The sequence below is a fragment of the Monodelphis domestica genome, chromosome 3, assembly GCF_027887165.1.
Source record: "Monodelphis domestica isolate mMonDom1 chromosome 3, mMonDom1.pri, whole genome shotgun sequence".
Lineage (NCBI taxonomy): Eukaryota > Metazoa > Chordata > Mammalia > Didelphimorphia > Didelphidae > Monodelphis > Monodelphis domestica.
Genome location: NC_077229.1, coordinates 497144187 through 497165304, shown reverse-complemented (window position 1 = coordinate 497165304; position 21118 = coordinate 497144187). Strand labels below are relative to the sequence as shown.

Here is a 21118-nt window from a genome sequence, read left to right as displayed (position 1 = left end):
AAGAAGCACGCCCGAGGCCCGGCCGGCGCGGGGGGCAGGGCGCGGCGCAGGAAGGGGCCGGCGGGCCCGGATCCCCGCCACCCCCCGCGGGGGCTCATTGGCCAGCGGGCAGTGGGCAGCCCAGTGAGTGGCGGCGGTGGCGGCGCCGGGAGGGAGGCGGGGGAAGGGGCGGTGGCCTCAGCGCTGGTTGGGAGAAGGCGAGGGGGAGGGGAGAACTGGGGGCCGGGTTGGAGGCGTGGCCGGTGCTGGGCGACTGGGAGCTCCGGTGGAGAGGAGGCGCCGGCGGCGGCGGCTGGAGCTGAGTTGGAGGAAGCGGGGGGCTGCGAGTAGGTCAGCGGGAGAGTGGCGGCGGGAGGAGAAGGAGGAGGAGGAGGACGACGTCGCGGAGAAGGGCGGCGAGGCAGAGGCGGCGGCAGAAGCGGCGAGGTTACGGCCCGCGCATCCTTCCCGGGAGTGCCTGCGGGAGCGCGAAGGCCGCGAGAGCTGCGGAGCCAAGCTGCGGGGAAGGTAGGGAGCTCGCGGACTGGGCTTGGGGCGTGTGCGCGCAGCCCCTGCTACCTTCCTGTCACCACCAGCCTCTTCTCCCAAAGCTCAGCCACGACTGCAGAGAAGCGGTGCCGGCGTCCCTGTCCCGAAATCTGGTCGTTCCATCCTGGCCCTCGAGGCGCGTGTGCTGCCCCTTCACTCTCCGGTCTGCGCTTTGCTTCCGTGCGCGCCGTCGGGCGTATGTGTGTGCGTGTGGGGTCTCCTTACCCCTTCTTATCTCTCCGCACCCCAGGGAGCCTTTCCGGGGTGGGGAGTGGCTGCGGGGGTCCATGCTTTTCCTAAATCCACGAGACTTGTTTCGGCTTCTGGGCCCCCCAGTCTAATCTTGTAGGCATTTCAATGGATCTCGCGGCGGCTGCTGTTGCTGCTGCCCGATTTCTGGACGCTTGCGGTAAGAAGGCGCCCTCCCGGGGGAGCTGCTCCCTCGCCCCTGGGAGTGGAGGACTGGCAAGTGGTGGTCTAACCAGCGGGCTGGCTCCTGCCTCCGCGGTTTGACGCCCTCCTCTTCCGGGGTGGGGGGAAGTGTTGCGGGTCTGGGCGCCCCGGAGACCCCGCTGGTCTTGCATTGTTTGGCCCTGGGCTGATTGTTGAATGCACATTGAAAGACGGGGGTGGGGGGGGTGGGAGTCCTTTTGGATTCGCCCAGACAGACACCCAAACGTTTATAACCCGGTGCTAGACAGCAAGGCCTGCCCGGCAACATGGAGACGGGGTGGGGAAGAAAAGTGAGGATGTGCAAAGCAAACTGTAGTGTCTTTGGGAAGCGTCAGTCGATTTCTCTAGCAGCAGAAAATAATTAATTGCAAATTTTAAAACAGTTGCTCTACTGCCCTCTTTGTAACACACACCCTCCTCCCCAAAATCCACCGCTTAAACAACAACAACAACAACAAAAAAAAAACCAAACAGCACTTCTGCAAGCAGCGTTCAGGCATGAAATGCAAGGGAATAAGTAGAATGGCCGTCAGTGTTAAAAGCAGAACCGTGTGAACTAGATTTGGGCAAAATACTTTACTGTAGCTGGGCTTTTGCTCCCTTGGAAAGAGCTGACCACCGTTAGATCCTCTGGTGCACTCTGTAACGGTGCTGTGACTAATTTTGAGTTTGCTCTTCTCTTCTGGGGTTTTAAAAGTGTTAAAGGGTTTTCAGTCGAGAACTGCAAATGGAGCAAGAGAGCCCTTAGATTTTGAATGAAGTGTAAGGTTGTCATTTCAAGCGTGGATTGCTGGGGCTTTTAGCTTTCAATGAGAACTACGCATGGTTAAGGACAAGTCTTGAATTTTGTGTGAAGTGGAAGAATGTATTTCTCTGTGGCTTATGTAAGCTTTTTAGCTGTTCAAAGCTACAAACACAAAGGCTTACCGACTTGAACTTTTCCGTGGAAAATCAGTGTTTAGTTTTAAGGTGCATTGTGTTTCAGAAAGCTTTTAAAAAACAAGAAAATGAATTCTGCATCTCTATCAGAGGCAAGAGTGTGTACGGTAAATTATGAGTGGTTTCTTTTGTGCCAGTTTTTGAACATTAAAAGCTCATTTCAGTCCATCAGCAAACATTCACATGGTAACTACTGTGTGTCAGTCACTGTTATTGACAGATCACGTTATTGGAAAAAGAGGATATGGAGTTAGTAGCTTATAAACTCTCAGATAGTACAAATAGTAGAAACCTAAGTTACCATACTTCTGGAAGCAAGCATTTTACTCTCTAAAGAGCAAATATTTTAAACATACTCTTTCCCCCCAGAGGATTGTGATGGTGTGATCCTTTTAGACGTAGATAATTGAGACTAGAATTTAGGGTCTAACTCAAAAGACTAGACTGGAAGGGGCTATCTTGCAGAAGTGTTGAATTAATTCCATCGCTGGCCCCTTAGTTGCTTTTATTTGCCTGACAGTGGTAGATTCCAGAGGGACAAACTGCTTTTTCCGTAGGGATTTGTTAATTCTTTCTCTTGATTGAATGAAGGAGACTGTATACACCAGGGGATGGACTAATACTGGCTTAAAAAATGGCTACAGGTTTTAATTTTATTATTATCTTGACATTGGGCCTGCTCTTGAGTTGCAAAATTGTGGTTTATACACACAAGCATCTGTTGTTTCCTATATTGATATCATTGTATCTTTTCACAGCTGGAGTAAGTGACAAAAGATTTAGTTGCCCATTGTTGGAATGACTTGAGGTTTTTCAAAAATTATATTTCTTGTCTAAACTAGGTTGGTGCAAGATACATGAGAAGCATAAATTGTTGGTTTTTGTTAGGAAGCAGAAGTAGTATGTAGTAAGTCAGATAATGCATCTCGTGATTGCTCCTGGCAGGTTTTAGAGAACATTTCATTTAGTCTCTTTAGAGCTGAGGACCTTGCCTTTTGGGAGAAGGAAGCACAAAAAGTGGAGAGCTGCTCTCAGCTTTGTTTGTGATGGGTTTTTGGTATTGAGGCTTAATGGGTAATGCCTACTTAATTATCAAAAGTCAACATTTAAAATATTTTTTTCCTTAAAAAAAACAACAACTTAATTGCATGTAGCCATTTCACATTGGTGAGCTACTAATTTTCATTTTTCATGGGGTTCAGGAAATTTTTGAAGAGTATGACAGATGAAATTGCAGCAGAGACAATAAAATTCATTTTATTTTAGCTTTAGACTTTTTTTTAATTTAAAGAGGAGGTATGTAGCAGTCTTAAAGTTAGATTTGAGGTAGGTAGGTGAGAAATGGCTGTGCTATATTACTGCTATTATTAAGACCATTATTAATAATCTCCATTGTCTTTTGAGTTTGGATACTTGCTCATCAGATTCTTTGTTCTCCCATTTGCCCACTCATTTTTTCAAGAGTATACAAATTTGCTACTAATAGATAAAAAAAATAGAGAGTGGTAATGAAGTGTCCCCCTTCTCATATAAGATAACAAGAAATTCTATAACCTCTTCAATGAAACCTAAATTGTAAATCAGGTTTAATATTTGGGTCACTTGTCACCGCTCTTTTTATTCCTGTCATGCTCTTCAGATACAATTTTTGAGTGTCGCCTACTTAAAATGAAGGAAATTAGAGGCAATTAATCTACATTAAGCCAAATAATATGACGATATTATTTATAAATGTGCTTTAGTTTGTTTGACTTGTTAGATTTAAAAGAAATCTTAACTGGGTGAAGTGTGGCTTTTTCTTTAAAAAACAAAAACCGTGAAACACAACTTACAGTACCTACTTCAGAGTACCTTTTGCCAGTTATATTTTGTAAGCATTTTGGTTAAAATATATACTCATGCTTTACATATAATGAAGATGAGTTTCAAGTTAATGATGACCCCACAAGTTATGTTAGCTGTCATTTTTTTGTCACAGAGGTCATGGTTGAAAAGTGAGTGGAAATTCCTTCAGTGGGAGTTGTAAATTAATAAAACTCAGGTGGCTTGCCTCACCCTCTTTCTCTTTGCTTTCCGCCTTGGACTCCACTGTTACAGAAGTGAGATGATTGGCAGGAATTAGGGCTATAATATGAGTAGGCAGTTGCCTTTGCTCCCAGGTTGAATAGTGATGGCATCTTTGTGTGCCTTTGGGTCACTGTTGTGGCCTTGAGAAGGTCAGAGCCCTGTGGGTGTGAATCTCATGTTTTGACCCTCTACTCCTCATATCTACTGTCTTTTACCTTCACTTATGGGTCAAATCCCCTATCATAGAATTTTAATTTGAATCTTTGCTTTGGGATTCCGCAGGAGGGAGGAGTGTTATCATGCTTAAGAGAAATTGAGGTGGGGGCGAGTCTTTGAATAAAATACATGGAAGCAACTAATTAGGTAGTAAGATCCAAAAATACTCTTTTGTTTCTTATAACTGTGATCAACCAGGCATTGCTATATGGAAGGACTATGTCTTTTTCTCAGTGCTCTATAGACTTAGACTGGCTCTGTAATCACAAATTGCAGAAAGTTAGATCTCTTCCACCAATTCCAGGCTTTAACCATATAACTCCTAAATTGTGCATACTTGACAAATGGAGACTTTCTTTCACTCTGAATCCCTTATCAGACTAGCTGCTCAGTTAATTAGTAGACATTTATTAAGCCTCAGTACACAGATTAACATATAATTACATATTATGTCATTATTCACTAATCAATTCTCTGTTTGACCAGCTAGACTGTACATTTCTGAAGGGTAGGGATCTTGTCTTAATATACCACTTATTCTACTTCCACCCATTCCCAATACTGTAGTAATTCATTTTATGCCCAGTGTGGTATATTTTCACTCAGTTTTTCCAAGCTCATTTTTCTAAATTTGAGATAATTCAGTTGATTTCTCAGCATTATGAATTTGGCCTTTTCCAATTAGATTTCTCATTGTATTGAAATAGAGGAATCGTGTTATGGTGACGAGTTTGGTGTTGGATTCCCAAGATCTGGGTCCAGCTCATATCTCTGCCATTTACTAAATTTAGTGAGACCGAAAATGGGAGTAATAATTAAACTACCTCCCAAGATGGTGGTGGTGGTTGTTTTAATAAATCCTTACTTTCTGTCTTAGTGACAACTTTTAAGAAAGAAGGGCAAAGGCTAGGCTAATGGGGTTAAGTGACTAGCCTAGCATCACAGTTAGGAAGTGTCTCAGTCACATTTGAACCCAGGCCCTTCACTCCCTGATGCTTGGCATTGTCCACTGAGATACCTAGCTGCCCTTTGGAAAGCACTTTGTAATCTTTAGACCAATATTTAGTAGGAAGTTGGCTCTAGGGAAGAAATTTATATACAAGCATATCCTGCATGAAGTCCTGAGCAGTGCTATAGGGTAATAACATCAATAATAAGTTTGGATGGAAGTCTTGGAACCCTACTGCAAAAATCATTTGGCCATTATATTGATAATGTGGACCTGACTTACCCCTTTAATACCATCAAGTTTTCTTGAACACTACAGATTTTGTTACATTAGTGGAAACACCATTCATCTGGGATTTAGGAAGCCTGATTTTTGATGCTAGTTCATTCATTCAAAAAGCATTTTGTAAGTATCTCCTGTGTGGCAAGGCACTATGCCAGGTCCTAGAGATTCAAAGACAAAGGGTAAAACAGTCTCTCCCCTTATGGGGCTTATATTTTTGAGCAGAGGAAAAAAAGAAATCCAGATCATAAGATGTTACTTTGAGAACTAAAAGGGATGTAGTTCTACCCTCTCTTTTTCCAAATGAAGAACTGAGCTCCAAGGAGGTTGAAATGATTAGCCCAAGTAGTAAAGGGAGTAAGCCAATTCTTCTGATTCCAAATCCATTGCACCATATTTCCTGAGTAAATACAAAATATAAACAAAGTAAATACAAAGTGATTTCTAAGGGAAGTGTATTAGCAACTCAGGGGGTGGTGGCAGCAGTGTGGATAAAACTCCTTCTAGGAGATGATATTTAATAGGAGCCTTGAAAGAAGCTTGGAATCCTCAGAGGAAGAGGTAGGGAGGTACATTCTGGGAATGGAGACAACACAGACAGATGGAGGAGCATGTGTTGGGAACATTGGTCAACTGGGCTAGAATATAGACAGTGTCAGATAATATGTAATAATCCTGAGAAGAGGGAGTAACCTTCAGTCTCATTTGTGAGACTTAGTACTCAGCAAAGGAATTTTATATTGTTTTAGAGGAAATCAGGTGCCACTGGAGCTAATTGAGCAGGAGAGCAACATTGTCATACCTACTATTCTTTGAGAAGTATCACTTTGGGGGCTATTTGGAGGAGAGATTGGGGTGAGGAGAAAGAATAGAAAGAATTCCCAAGACCAAGGAAGAAAATTTTGCCTGTAGTACAAAGAAAAGGTGACACGACTTTTGAGCTAAGGTTGTTGTGAGTGTAGAGAATGGAACAGAAATGAGTTTGTAAAAGTAGAATTGGAAAGACTTGCAAGCATTTGGATAATTGAGAATCACCCTTAGGTTGTCAGTGAGGTGACTGGAAGGAAGGTGATGCCTACAACAGAAATAAGGAAATTGAGAAGAGGGAATGGTTTTAGGGCAAAGATAATGACTTTGTGTATGTGTGTGTGTGAGAGAGAGAGAGAGAGAGAGAGAGAGAGAGAGAGAGAGAGAGAGAGAGAGAGAGAGAGAGAGAGATTAAATTTGAGATTCAAATGATATCCATCAGTGAAATTTTTGACTGGATGATTTAGATTTTATTCTAAATAATTATGTTTGGAAAGGTTCTACTTAAGTCTGAACTTCCCTTATCTGATTGCAATCTGTTGTCATTCCCTCTGCCTTCTAGCCCCAAACCATTTTCTTCATCTAACCTGTAACCTCTAATCTTTTGACCCCTTAGTTTTTTCTAGGCCACTACCCCCTATACTTGCCATGTTCTCATCCTTTTCCCATCTTGACCCCATGGTGAACCAATTCAACTCTACACTCTCCTCTTTTGAGTCTCCTGCCTCCTTATCCTATCTCTGATCTCGCCCTGTCAAAACTCAGCCTTGGATCCCTTCCACTTTTCTCCTGCACCCATGTTGCTGAATGAAGTTGGGGAAAAATCATGAAACCATGTTGAGTCCATTACAATGAATTTATGTTATATAAAGCCAACCTGAGTCCCAATGTTGCAAGGCAATCCTTTCACATTCTTCTATTTAACTCACTATCCCACTGTCAAGAGCAATTTTTCCAAAACTTTTATACTCTCTCAAATTTCCCATTACTTGCTCCTCCTTCCATCCTCTCAACTGTGAGAGTCACGCCTATTATTTTTTGGGAAAATTTGAGGTCAGTCATTCATTGAACTCCCTCTTCTCCCTTCCTCAGTCACCAGGCCTACATGACATCTGCCCTTATGTTCTCCTTCACTTGTGTCTTGAGGTGGTGGCCATGCCCAAATGATCTCATTCCATCTTGTCTTCTCCAGCATATTGCCCTATTTATCATCCCTTGCCTCCTTCAATCTCTTCTTGTCTGCTGGCTTCTTCTCCATTACCTACAAACATGTCCATCGTCAAAAACCCTCCATCAATTCATTCATTTCCTCTAGTTATCCTATTTCTCTTATACTTTTCATGGCTAAGATCCTTGAGGTTATCTATTCTATATGCACCCGTTTCTTCTCACATTAAAAATTTCTACAGTCAGACTTCTACTGAATTTGCTTTCTCCAAAGTTACTAAAGATTTCTTAATTATCATGTCTTAATGGCATTTTTTTCAATCCATTTCTTACTGCTTATTGGATATCTCAAGCTAGATGTCCCATAGACTCTTTTTTTTTTTAAGAATTGAAAAATTTTATTTAATTGATTTAGAATATTTGTCCATGGTTCCATGATTCATGCTCTTTCTCTCCCCCATAGTCAATGAGTAATTCCACTGGGTTTTACGTATGTCATTGATCAAGACCTATTTCCATAATACTAATATTTGCATTAGGGTGATCACTCAGAGCCTATAGACATTTTTAAATGCCACATATCCAGAACTAAAATTCATTATCTCCTCTCCCCCACCAAACTCTTCCCCCTTCCAAATTTATTTATTACCATTGAGGGCACCAATATCCCTTCAATCACCCAGTCACCTCATTCTTTCTCACCCTCTCATATCCAATATTTTTCTGAACCCTATTGATTTTACCATTGGAACGTTTTTTGTATACACTCCTTTTTCTTTTCTCCATCCTGGTATAAGCCTTCATCTCCTCATGCTAGGACTATTTGCAGTAGCCTTCTGGCTTGCTTTTCTTTCTTAAGTCTCTCAGTACAGTCCATCCTACAACCCAGCAGTAAACTTAATCTTCCTCAAGTACAGATCTAACCAAGGCACCTTCCTATTCATTAAACTCCAGTGGTTCCCTATCACCTCTAGGACCAAATATAAAATCCTTTCACATTCAAAGCCCTTCACAACCTAATTTACTCCTACCTTTCCAGTCTTACATTACTTCCTGACCTCCTCCCCTTCCCCTATTCTGGGATACAGTGATAAAAGCCTACTTGCTGATCCTCAAACAAGACATTAGTTACTCCAGGCATTTTCCACTGTGTTGCCCATGGCTGGAATGTTCTCCCTCCTCATCTCTGCCTCCTTGCTTCTTTTAAGTCTCAGCAAAAATCTTATCTATTTTATGAGAAATCTTTCCTGATTTCTTTTTTCTTTTTTAAACTGTTACCTTCCATTTTAGAATCAGTACTATGTATAGGTGCCAAGGTAGAAGAGAGTGGTAAAGGGCTAGGCAATGGGGGCTTAATGACTTGCTCAGGGTTCCACAGCTAGGAAGTATCTGAAGCTAGATTTGAACCCAGGACCTCCCATCTCTAGGTCTGGCCCCAAATTCTTTTTAAGAGTTTTTTTCCTTGGCAGTGACACATTTTTAAGGTTATTGGACCAGCTGGAGTACCAATAGGAGCAATGTGAAGAGGAAGAAGAGGTAGTTAGTCCGGGGCTTTAGATGATGATGACGCCTGTGACTTGTGATTCCTGAATATTCCTTGTTCTTAGGTTGGAGGGAGTAATACCTAGTACCTTGTGCCTGACATAATAGTAGAGGAACTGAGATGGTAGCAGGAAATAATAATTTAATACTTAGAGAGCAGCCAGGTGGCACAGTGAGAGAGAAACCAGGTGGCACAGTGAATAGAGTTCTAGGTCTCAAGTTAGGAGAAACTTGAGTTCAAGGATAGCCTTCAGATACTAGTTGTACGTCCCTGGGCAAGTCAGTTGCTTCTCAGTTTCTCTCATCTGTGTAAAGTGAGCTGGAGAAGGAAAGGACAAACTACTCCAATATCTTTGCCAAGAAAACCCCAAATGAGATTACAAAGGGTCAGACATGATTAATCAACTAAGCAACAACAGAATCTTCGCACTGCTTTAAAGGTTGCAAGACACTTTACATACAGTATCTCATTTGAGCTTCACAGTATCCAGTAGATTGTTCAGAGATAATCCTGATTTTCCAGATGAGGATACTAGAAGGGAAAGAAGTTGCCCAGCATGGTATTATCTGGTGGGTATCAGAGGTGAAGTTTGAACCCAGTTCTTTTGACCAAAATGGAGATGTTTGAACTTAGGCGGGGGTGAGGGGGCTGGGGGGGGGGGGTCCACCAGACTTCCAGGAGTTAAAAAGTAAAAAGTGATCTAATCTTTTATCAACTAATTTAAAGTTTCTTTACTACATGCTGGTAGTAAATTTTAGCATTTAGTGTCTTAGGACTCCCAAGTGCCATTCCTTTTGCTATCTTCCCAAAGCAGTTAAAGCTGCTGGGATTTTTAAACTGAAGGACCCTTGTCCTGGGAGTCTACATACTGAAGCAGTTGATGGGGTGAGGTTGGGGCCACTCTTGTAGAACTAGCTTGGGCTGCCAAACAAGTCAAGTGTAGTCTCCTGGGGCCTAGGAATAACAGGAGAAAAAGGAGGTCTTCAGGGCAGACTCTCCCAAAGCCTCCTCCATGGATTTCCTGGAATCAGAGCATTAGGTTCTTAACTTTTGTATGTGTCAAAGATCCTTTGGGAAGTCTGGGGCAGTTAGTGGGGACCCTTTCTCTGGATGATGTTTTAAAAAACTTAAAATGCTGAAGATCACAAAGGAAACCCATTATAGTAAATAAGATGTAATTCCACCCCCCCCTCCAGTTTCACTGATTCTCTGAAATCTGTGCCTTGGGGGTGTGGGGTACAAAAAAAAGTTCCCTTTGCAAGCCTTAAAGTGTTATGTAAATGGAACTGCTATTACCATCAACAATGACTTGCAATCAAAAGATCTCATCAAAGAGATCTATGGCTGGAAAAGGAAATAGGATACAATAAGAGCAAGTGATAACAGATGGACCGCCCACATGCATCATTTATGTTGCTTACAATGCTGAGAGACATAAAGGAAGGTCCCCAGCTTGGTGGTAGACCCTTTTAGAGGAGGGGTTTGTGGGAAGACTTGAGCCATAGATAAAATGAGGGTTGGGTGGAATGTGGGATGTAGAGTCAGGAAGACCTGTGTTCAAACCCTGCTTTTCTAAACTGTTTACTAGAGTGAGTTTTCACGAGTAACTTCTTCCTGTTGGTGACAGCATCTACCTAGGATTTATCTAATAGAATTTTGGTATAGGGAGCCTTTGTTGACAGCATCATAATGTATTCATATATGGACCCAGAAGTAGGGCATGAGAAGGTATGAATGGATTGGGAACTTGCCCATGCAAGGGAGAGATCCTTTAGAGTAGAAAGGTGTGGTGAAGCATCCTAGCCCCCCTTCATCTGCACATGTTAAATCATCCACAATACTTAGCACAGGCATGGAAGTCTACAGGGAATGAATTAATATTTATTAAAATGATCTCTCTTGGGTCCTCTTCCAACCTGAAGTTCTGCAATATCACCTTCAGGTCCTGGACTCTGGTTAACGCTTGGTCCTTGATTTTTGAATTTACCAGACATTTCTTCATTCAGAGTCTATGGATCTAGCCTGCATGTGGCTTTCAGCATGATATATAGGTTTGAAAAAACTTGATATTGAAGTAATTAAAAAACCCCATTATCCTCTACTAATGTGATATTGGGTCATGCTTCATTCCATTGAAGCACTGGTTTTGTCAAGGAGGGAGGAGGGGGTTTTAATGTGTATCTGTGGATGTGAGATTTGGGAAGAAGGGAGGAAGACCAGTTAGCTGGCTACCCTACCCTCCTTTATTTAAGTTAGGGAAATATGCTTCTTGAGAGAAAGAACTTTGATTTTGCATACTTAATAAACACTTGTCAGATTATATGGGAGTGGCATTCAAAGCTCACCACCATTTAGTTCCAGTTAATTTTTCCATTGTTTGTTTTGCATTCCACATCCCAATTTAACTATACTATATTTTCTTCTCTATTCCTATTTTGTCACAACATCTTTGAGTCCAGAATGGATTCCCTTCTTCATCTTTGCCTCATAATATTCCTTTATTCAGGTGCACTTCCATGATAAATTTTTTTCCCCCAGTTGAAAGTGATTATCTTCCTCAGATTTCTCATAGGATTTTGTTTGGGCTTCTCTTTTAATATTAGTTGCATTTTCCCTACTACTAAGAGTTATGCTTGTTTTATTCTACCTATTAGATTTACTGAAAGCTTGTTAGAAGCAAATCCTATGTCTTGATTCATCTTTGCTTATAAAAGTTGAATTATGGAGGTGGGGCATAAAGGACAGGAAGCTGTTGGGATATCTACTACAAAAGACTTTGAGATCTACTAATATCTCTATCTGGTGGTTGAGGACACAAACTAGGGTACAACTTTGATGGCACTGATTATAGACTAAAAATAATTATGATATTTGTGGCATATTATGCAGTCTTTGTTTAAATAGGTTTCTTAGGATATAAAAAGCCCACATTTCACAGATGACAGAATACTCAGAAGAGCTGTTGAAACTGAAGTCAGAAGTGCCAGGATCCCCAGCATGATAAGTTCCTTAAGTTTCTCCTAGGCAAAGAAGTTATTAATTCATATTTGCTTCTTTGTAATTAAAAATGATAAATGTAAGATAAAAGCTTTATTTTTCTTAACTAAAAATTATTAAATAATGTGTTAGATGCTGGAGATACAAATAGAAATTACAAAATAATTCCTGTCCTCAAAAGCTTATGATCTAAGAAGGGTTGACTATATATTGTTGAGGGAGTAGCCAGGGGGACCATCTTGGTCTTCAGTAATAAGGGATAATGAATAAAAGCAATAGGGCAATGAATTTTGTACTTTGTGGCAATGATGTTGAGTTTTTTATTACAATCCTCCAAGCTGGAGGGGGAAAAAGGGATAGGAGTGAGGTGGAGGGGGAGGCTAAGTGGAGCTAGATATAGATAGAGGATTCTGACTGATCTTAAGAGTTTCAGGGTGGTGGGGCAGAAGCTAGAGTACGAAGTCTGAAACTGAGGTATATGCATTTTGTGCAAAATGGTTTCTCCTTTGTATGCTGCACTTCTAATTTCTGTGCTTGTGACAGTCTATGACTGGGCAGGGACTCCCTCCAGTGGCTTTTGGCCTTCTGATGGGGAAAATAAATTCTCCCACTTCTGTTTCAGACATTGAAGATATGGGCATTTTTATGAATTCTTAGTCACCATTATGGTGGAACCCTGAAGTTTGGTTAAAAAAAAAAGCCATTTGTTAGTTTATTCATGCTTTATCTTGCAGTGAATGACAAGTTCAATTCTGGTTCTGTTAAAAACAGTTGCTCTTTAAATAGATATTGGAGAAAGGAGTTTTCTCATCCCCATAAAATCTGATAATTGCTTGGATTTCCATTTGGTGTATTTTTTTAAAAATACAGCTATCTTGAGTGCTATTGCCTTTGGAAAGGGTTAAAAGATTTTACCATGGAAAGTTTGAAAACACTCTGAGATGTCAGCATGTAAACATTTAATTTGTAATTAGATTTTTTTACAAAAGATCAGAATTTTAAATGATTGTATACTGAAAGTTTTAAAAATATGCCTTTAGATCAGTACACTTAAAAAAGTGGTTTATCTAAAAGTAGCCATATCATGATTATCTCCAGTCTCCCTGATTGGAACACATTCTTTCTTCACCTCTGCTTACTAGAATTCCTAGTTTCCTTCAGGGCTCAGATTGTTATTGTTCAGTTCTTTCAGTTCTACTCTTCTTGCTCAGCTTACCTGACACTTTTTACTTGAAATCTTATCTGACATTCTCAGCTGTTAGTGTCCCCCCCTCTCCTCCCCCAGCCTTTGGGTATTTATTTGTGTTTATTTTGTATATCCTTATACATGTAGAAGCCTTCTCCCTAAAAGAATCTAAGCTTCTCAGGAGACAGCAATGTTTCATTTTTTGTTGTTGTTTTATATGCTCAGCACATAACTCAATACCAGAAAGGTGCTTTTAAAAAATGTGGTTGATTGAATATAAATAGGATATTGATATTATGATGAATAATTAATAAACTATTCTACATAAAGCAATATATTGAACATATAATGTACACATATTTAATCATGTTCAATTCAATATATGGATATCCTAAATATAAAATATAAAAATATAAAAACTTTTCCCTTTTTTGGGTGACTTTTAGAACTAAAACTGTATTCAAGCTTTAATCTCTATACAAAAAGATAAGCTTCAGAAGTGCCAGAGGTAAAATGTGTGCATTATATTGAGACTTAAAATGCCAAAAAAGATGTTTGAAGTTATTGATTTTCTCTCTTTCCATTATTAGGTAAAACATGTATGCAAGGTGCAATTGTAAGATCTTAAGACAGATGGACCATCAGTGGCAAGAAGATCACAACGGATGGCATTTGACTGTGAAACTCAACTAAGCTTTGGAGTCCAGATAATTGAGAAAAGGAGCCATCTGAAGGGAGGGAGCAGCACCACACCATTGATGGAGGACACATGGGCAGTAGAATGGCAGATCACCTTTCTTTTTAAATCGCTGAAGAATCTAATTTTATTTTTTTCTGAAATTACTGTAGGTGTTTTAACACACTCTGCCCAGGCTCTTCTTCTATAAAGATAATATAACAAAATTCAGTTGTTGAATGGTCACGTTGGCAAAAATGAGTGCTGAAGGATATCAGTATCGAGCCTTATATGAGTATAAAAAAGAACGAGAAGAAGATATTGACTTGCATGTGGGGGACGTGTTAACTGTGAATAAAGGGTCCTTAGTAGCACTTGGATTCAGTGAGGGGGAAGAAGCAAAGCCTGATGAAATTGGTTGGTTAAATGGCTATAATGAAACCACAGGAGAAAGAGGCGACTTTCCAGGAACTTATGTAGAATATATTGGAAGGAAAAGAATTTCACCTCCTACCCCAAAGCCTCGGCCACCCCGACCCCTTCCTGTAGCTCCAGGCTCTTCAAAACTGGAAACAGATAATGAACAACAAGGTCAGTATTGACATATGCTTTTGCTGACATTCTCTGTTAAAGACAATTCTTAAATTTGTAGCATGATCATTAAACTCGGGCATTATGTGTTTCATTCCCATAGTATCTTTACCTAAAGGTCTTATATGAGAACTGTGATCATCATTATTACAAACCTTTTGTTGTTTAAGTTTCCGTTGTGTCCAACTCTTCATGACCCCTTTTGGAGTTTTCTTGACAAAGGTATGGAGAGGTTTGCCATGTCCTTCTCCAGCTCATTTGACAGATGAGGAAACTGAGGCCAACAGGATTTAAGTGGCTTACCCACACAGCTAGTAAGTGCCTGAGGGTCACATTTGTGTCAAAAGATTTGAACTCAGGAAGATGAGTCAGCCCGATTCCAGGGCTGGCACCTATCCACTGTGCCACCCATTACAAGCCTAGGAATATTTCATGAAATGCTACTTAGTAATGTGAATGTATTTTAAACATTTTATGTTTAAAACTTTTCTATACTGCCACAGTAGAATTCAGTGATTGCTACTCTCCAGAGGAAACATTAAATGCATTCTCAGTCAATCATCAAGCATTTGTTAACTCCTTATTTTGTACTAGGCACTGTGCTAAGGACTGGAGATACAAAGAAAAGTAAAACCATGATATTTCTAACCTCAAGGAACTCCTTTCTAAGGAAACAACTTGCAAAAAAATATACACAATATACAATATAAATGAAAACCTCCATAACATTTCTACCATAACAAGGGGAAGGCAATTCTTATTGTAAAACTTATATTTGGCTAAGTAGGAATCTTGGAGAGGTGGGAGTCTGTTTAAAAGTTAGCCATATTTATCATTAGAATATTTGTATGGTAAAATGTAGAGAGTAATAAAATGACCACAGAATCCAGTACAGAAGAAACTGTTGTTTTTATAACCTTCTATCTACCTTTTGGTTTCCTGTCCAGGAACATTGTGGCTGAAACCTGAAACACAATCCTGTAGTTAATATAAATGTGGAGACTTTATTTTCTTTAAATGCAGTATATCATTCATAGCATTCATACATATTTTTCTAGTTGGTTGATGTGTGGGGAAAAAATTGTACTTTAAAAGAAATTATGACTGAAGCCATTTTGACTCCAACTCTTTAGGAGATTGATTGTCACTAGCCTTCTTACTAAACCAAAGTAGGCTTACTACGCCTGCTGTGCCAGCCTTGTGGTTTAAGTTTTATTTATATATATATATATATATTTTTTTTTTTTGCTGCTTCACATAGGAAAGAGCCTCCCATTTAAGGCAAACGTTGTAGAATTAATTTGCGCCTTGCTAGAATATCTTAATTTTTTGTGCATTGTACTTTTTAAAAATATTTTTTGATTAAAAGGAAATTGTGTTTGCCTAAGTTGCCTAATGAGTTACACTGTAAATGATGACACAATGACTTCTGGAATAAGTTCTGATGTTGCTAATGGTGGACTAGACTGCCACTAATAATGGATTATTCTGTCACTCAATGAATTGAGGCAGAAAGTGGAAGTGGAGGGAGGATTAAAAACTGCATTTTAACCCAGTTATCTTAGTAATCAGGAATGATAGAACAGGAAATTAAAAAAAATAATTATGAGTCAAAGGAATTTGCTGAATGCTTAATAAATTTGCTAAGGCAAGCCAGAAGTTATGTTTTTCTTCCCCAAAGAAAATGCTGCTTCCTTAAACAATGTAAATTTATACAATTAAATTCAAATAATGCCCACCACTGTAAGACTCACCAGAGCTCATTTCTGTTGGCATGTAAATCGCCATGTGATTTAGAGTGCAATGATTTAGCAATAAAATAGAGCTCAGCTGCTGTTCAAAAATGATTTGCATAATTTCACTGTGTCTGTCTAAAGGTATTTATCAGTTTATGTGTGAGTATTGTGCAAACTATTTGGAATCCGATCTTAAGAAATTAAGTAGAATTGTTTTTAACAGAAGTATTAAAAAAGGAAAAGGGAGCCAGTGATCCTTACTATATACACAGCCTTATTTTTGAAAGGTGGGGTAGAAGGCCTCAATTATCAATATAGTTTTTCATTGTTATTGTTTGTTTTTTCAGTTGTGCACTACTCTTTAGGACCCTGTTTGGAGTTTTCTCACCAAAGACACTGTAGTGCAAGTCACCACACCTACACACCCACACATACACCCCTCCCCTAATATCTAGTGTTGATTCTAAGAGGGAAGGTAAGGATTTAAAAGAAAAAACAACAACTGAGTTTAAGTGACTTGCTCAGGATCAGACAGCTGGGAAGTGGCTGAGGCAGATTTGAACTTGGGGAGATGAGTCAGTCTGACTTCAGACCCAATGCTCTATCAGGTTTACTACTTAGTTGCCCATCAAAATACACTAATGGAGTAGAAGCAAGTCTTTCCTGATTAAATGATTTTTGTTTCACATATTACATTTTTTCTTTATTATTTCATTGCATGTATATAGCGCTGATTGAGATTTTTAAAATAGCTTTTAAAATGATTCTTCAAGATAATAGCTTTTTTTTTTTTAAGAAGCGATGAATGAGAGAAGCAGAGTGATGGGCATTAAACATCAGAGAGGGAATTTACATGAAAGAGAAATTGGGACAAAAGTGGGAGGAGGTCCACATTCAATTTTCTAGAAATATCGAGCTTCGTGTTTTCAATTTTAAAGTAGTTTCAGTTTAGTACGATGATAATTCAATAGTTAGCATTAGTGACAAGCCAGATTATTATGGAAAATGGGCCAATAGGAATGAATTTTATGCATGTTAGCAATTACTAATAAACTAGTTGGCTTCCTTTGGGCTAAACATATGTATTCTGCTTGAAAAGATATCAAATTGCCAAACTGAAAGTTAGGGAGGATAAATATCCTTTTTTTAGTTAATTGTAACATGGTAATTGTTTTTCAGCATCCGTGTCTCTTCTCTGTTTTCCACCCCCCACCCCAAAAGAGTATTCACTTGTGACCATATGTATTCAGTTTTAACTGGTTACCCCATTGAGCCAGTTTATTAACACACTACATTAGGGCTGGGAATACAAGCAAAAAGAATGGTAGTGCCTGCCTTTGCAATTTATATTCTAATGGGCAAAGACACATTAGAAAGCTGAAAGGGAAAAGGGCAGGAGAGGAAGGTACCCAGTGCCTGGGCATAATGGAGATACTGGAATTATGGTGTGGTAAGCAATGAAGAGATGACTGACTCCGGTCCTTGAAGAAGGTGGAAGGTAGGTCTGGGGTGAGATGACATTGAAAGCAAGGACTATATCCATCCATCCATCCATCATCCATCCATCCATCCATCCATCCATCCATCCATCCATCCATCCATCCATCCATCCATCCATCCATCCATCTATCCATCTATCTATCTATCTATCTATCTATCTATCTATCTATCTATCTATCTATCTATCTATCTATCTATCTATCTATCTATCTATCTATCTAAAACTCCTATTTATTGACTGAGGATCCTGCAAAATCTGTTGTCATACAAGAGGAAGAGTTAATGGTTCATAATAGTAAAAAGAGAAAACTGACTTGAGCCACTTGGTAATTGTGAATGTGTTGTACTCTATAGAGTACAGTCATTTTTTTTAAAGTGTTAAATTCTGGCTAGAATCCTATTCAAAAGGAGAAGCCAGATATTGTTTGGATATAAGTCTGTTTCTGAAAATGCATGTAGCTAAGGGAGCATTGTGTCTCAAAGCAGGGATAGCATTCTGACTGTTAACCATCGTAATTGGGCATACATTTAGTATGTGATGTGTGAGACTATAATGCTATAATGGCCCATTTTCCCCCTTCAAATCCACTTTTATTTTTCATTTATGTTCCTTTTTTGAGGATCTGAAGCCCTAAAACCCAGGCCTTCCTTAAACATTATCTTCCTTAAACATTATGTTAACTCCTCCCCAGTAATAAGTACCCAGGTGATTATCTGAAAAAAATATTTATGCTGGTGGGAAATAGGCTTCATCTGATATTACTTTTCCTCTACCACTTAACCAGAGTGAATGGAGTATGTGTCATGGTAAGCATCTGCTGGCCTGAATGCAGCAGTACTTGACAGGAATGAATAGGGGAGGGATGAGGAAAGACATCTTTTCTCTCCTCTTTCCTTTTTTCCCCTTTCCTTGTCACAGATCGTTGAGAACTTCACCATTAACAAACTTTTTATCCCTTCTCCTGTTCTTTTTTGTGATTAGGGAAACTTTGGTTGACCTAGCTTTTTTTATTCTTTCAGATGTGAATAAAAATTAGATAAAACCAATCAGAAGTTGCCTTATTGTCGGTTGACCAGTAAAGTTGGCAATAGTTGTCCTCTCAGTGATTGCTTCTAGAACTTTTAAGAACTTTATCTAAAGAAGGCACTTTTTTTATGCTATTAAAAAATAGTTTTTGAACACTAAAGTGGGCATTTTTATATACAAAGTAAAACAAAAAAAGAATATGTGTAGTTAGTTCAAGTATTTAATAACTTTAGTAATTAACTTGGAGAACTGTTTGTTTCCTTCTGCCTTCTCTTGTGTAGTTGGTAAAAAAAAATGCTTCCATGATCTCCCTCCCCCCCCTTTACATTTTCAGGGTGGGGGGGCATTTCTTTATAGTTCCCTTTACTCTCAACTTATCTTATTTAGGGGAGGGGGATTGTAGCCCCCTTGACTTAGTCAAGCAAAACAGTTTTCCACATTGTTCATGTCCAAAAAGTGTCTGTCTCATTCTGCACCTTGAGTCAGTCCTTTCTCTGCCATTTTAAAATGGTTAGCATATATAATTGGCCCTCTGGGATTAGTGATTACTTATTGCTTTGTTTAGAGTTTTCACTTCACTCTTTATTTTGTTGTCTTTTTTAACTGTTCATAAAAATATAGGGCTGAAAGGGACTTTTTACCTTTGATGAGGTGAATGTCTCTCCTGAATGATAGTTATCTTTCTTTTACAAGTTCTCCAGAGGGATGGAGACATCACAACTTCTTTGCCATACCTCTCTCTTGAGTCAGAAGTAGATCCTCTGACTACTGGCTACAAGATCAGAGATACAGAGTGAGAAGGAACTCAGGACATTTATTCCAATCCTGTCATTTTACAAATAGAAGACTGCATTTTCTTTTTCCTTTCTGACAGTAGCAGAATTGTTTCACTCGGATAAAAACCACACTTCTGTCTTTTTCATTGTTATTCTATATATGCATCTCTATTTCACGGTTCCTTTTAAAAGGATGTGTGTTGGAGGTGGGTTATTCACCTGGAAGCCAAACGTGACTCCCCAGGAGAACGTGGAAGCCAAACCAGCCAGGCTGTTTAAAGAAGGGTATTGTGTGGGAAGTAAAAGTTCTGTTCTACTCTTCCTTGGTCAGGCCAGACATGAAACACTGCATTCAGTTCTGAGCTCTCCCTGTAAGGAAGGAAATAGTCAAGTTGGCGAGTGATATGAGGAGAGCACAAGACAGACATGCAAAGGATTGGTTGGAGGAACTTGGGATGGGACTTGGAGACCAGAAGACTAGGCTGTCATGGAAGAGAGGTTAGCATTGTTCTGGTAGGACTAGAACTAAAAGAAGTAGATTGGCATTGCCCTGGGGTGGGAGCAGATTTAAGCCCCATGTTAGGGAAATCAGTAGGCTTCTACCTCTAAATATTTTCCTTCACTTTCATAGAATTCCTATTCTTTAGGGATTTCAGACATTGAAAGGTCTTGGTTCTGGAGATTTTGTTTTGTTAGACAATGGCATTCCAGTCTCTTAATATATACACAAACCCACATTCTATAGATAATGGGTCTATATTTCCTCTCCCAAAGGAGGAAATGAGTTGATGGCGGAAGGCTGGGGAGAAATGAAAGTTTATTATCCTCCTTATATAATTGAACTTTCAGTATTCTCTCATTGTGTGATGGAGTGTTTTTTGGAAGTGCTTTGAGATCCTTGCTTTAAACTCACTATGGTTGAGTAGCCTATTTAGCTTTTCGTGTGTATGTATGTGTGATCATGCATCAATGAGTCACTGCTGAGATAAGCTGTGAAAGCATTGACTCGTGTCATAACTTGGGAGATGCCAGTTTAAAGGTATCTTATCAGCTCAGAAACATGTTCTCTACACAGGTTCACAAATATTTTGTTCTCTCTTTGAAATGAATCTGACTAGGGTAAACCTCAGTAGTTGAGTGAGATCGGAAGTTGCTAGCAATGATGGGTTCTGTTTTCAGTTGTGATATTTATTCTTTCTTGGTGGTAGGTTTCTTTGGGGCTTCTGTTGGTGAATTCTTTTGTCTTACTGTAATGCTTTCTTGGGCTTGGTTATTTGAAGTGTCCCATGATTGATTGTCAGCATCCTGTCTAGAAAATTGTAAGCTGCCATATATAAAGCATGTTAAATGGCTGCTTTCTACGGAGGTCACAGAAAAGAGTGTGACTTTATACCGAATTGCACATCTTTTGGTGACCTCTATGCTCACATCAGATTATTGTCCCTCCAGTTAATAGGAAGATACCTTTTGAAAGTGATTTGCCTTATTTAAAAAATGTCTGGCTTTATACAGTCTCTTTTCTTTCCTTTCAGCTCCAGTTTTCCCAACTCCTTTCCAGATTCCAGATTTTGGGGAATAGCATGAAAAGTATTCATTCACTGTTTATATCTTTATTGTCTTTGCCTTGGGACTCAAGTTCATCCTGTTGAAGTCTTTTTGAGTAAATATCTCCTCTTAG

The 21118-nt window shown here is 39.6% G+C and overlaps 1 protein-coding gene across 1 annotated transcript in view; it reads left to right on the top strand.

Moving 5' to 3' along the window:
* The first annotated feature begins 206 nt into the window (after nucleotides 1–206).
* The window catches only part of PIK3R1 (phosphoinositide-3-kinase regulatory subunit 1), a 96716-nt gene continuing 75804 nt past the window's right edge, over nucleotides 207–21118 (top strand). Inside the window, exons 1-2 of the mRNA XM_001367112.5 lie at nucleotides 207–507; nucleotides 13725–14401. Of these exons, the coding sequence (XP_001367149.2) occupies nucleotides 14050–14401 (352 nt within the window). The 5' untranslated portion in view covers nucleotides 207–507; nucleotides 13725–14049. The remainder of the gene's footprint in view (nucleotides 508–13724; nucleotides 14402–21118) is intronic.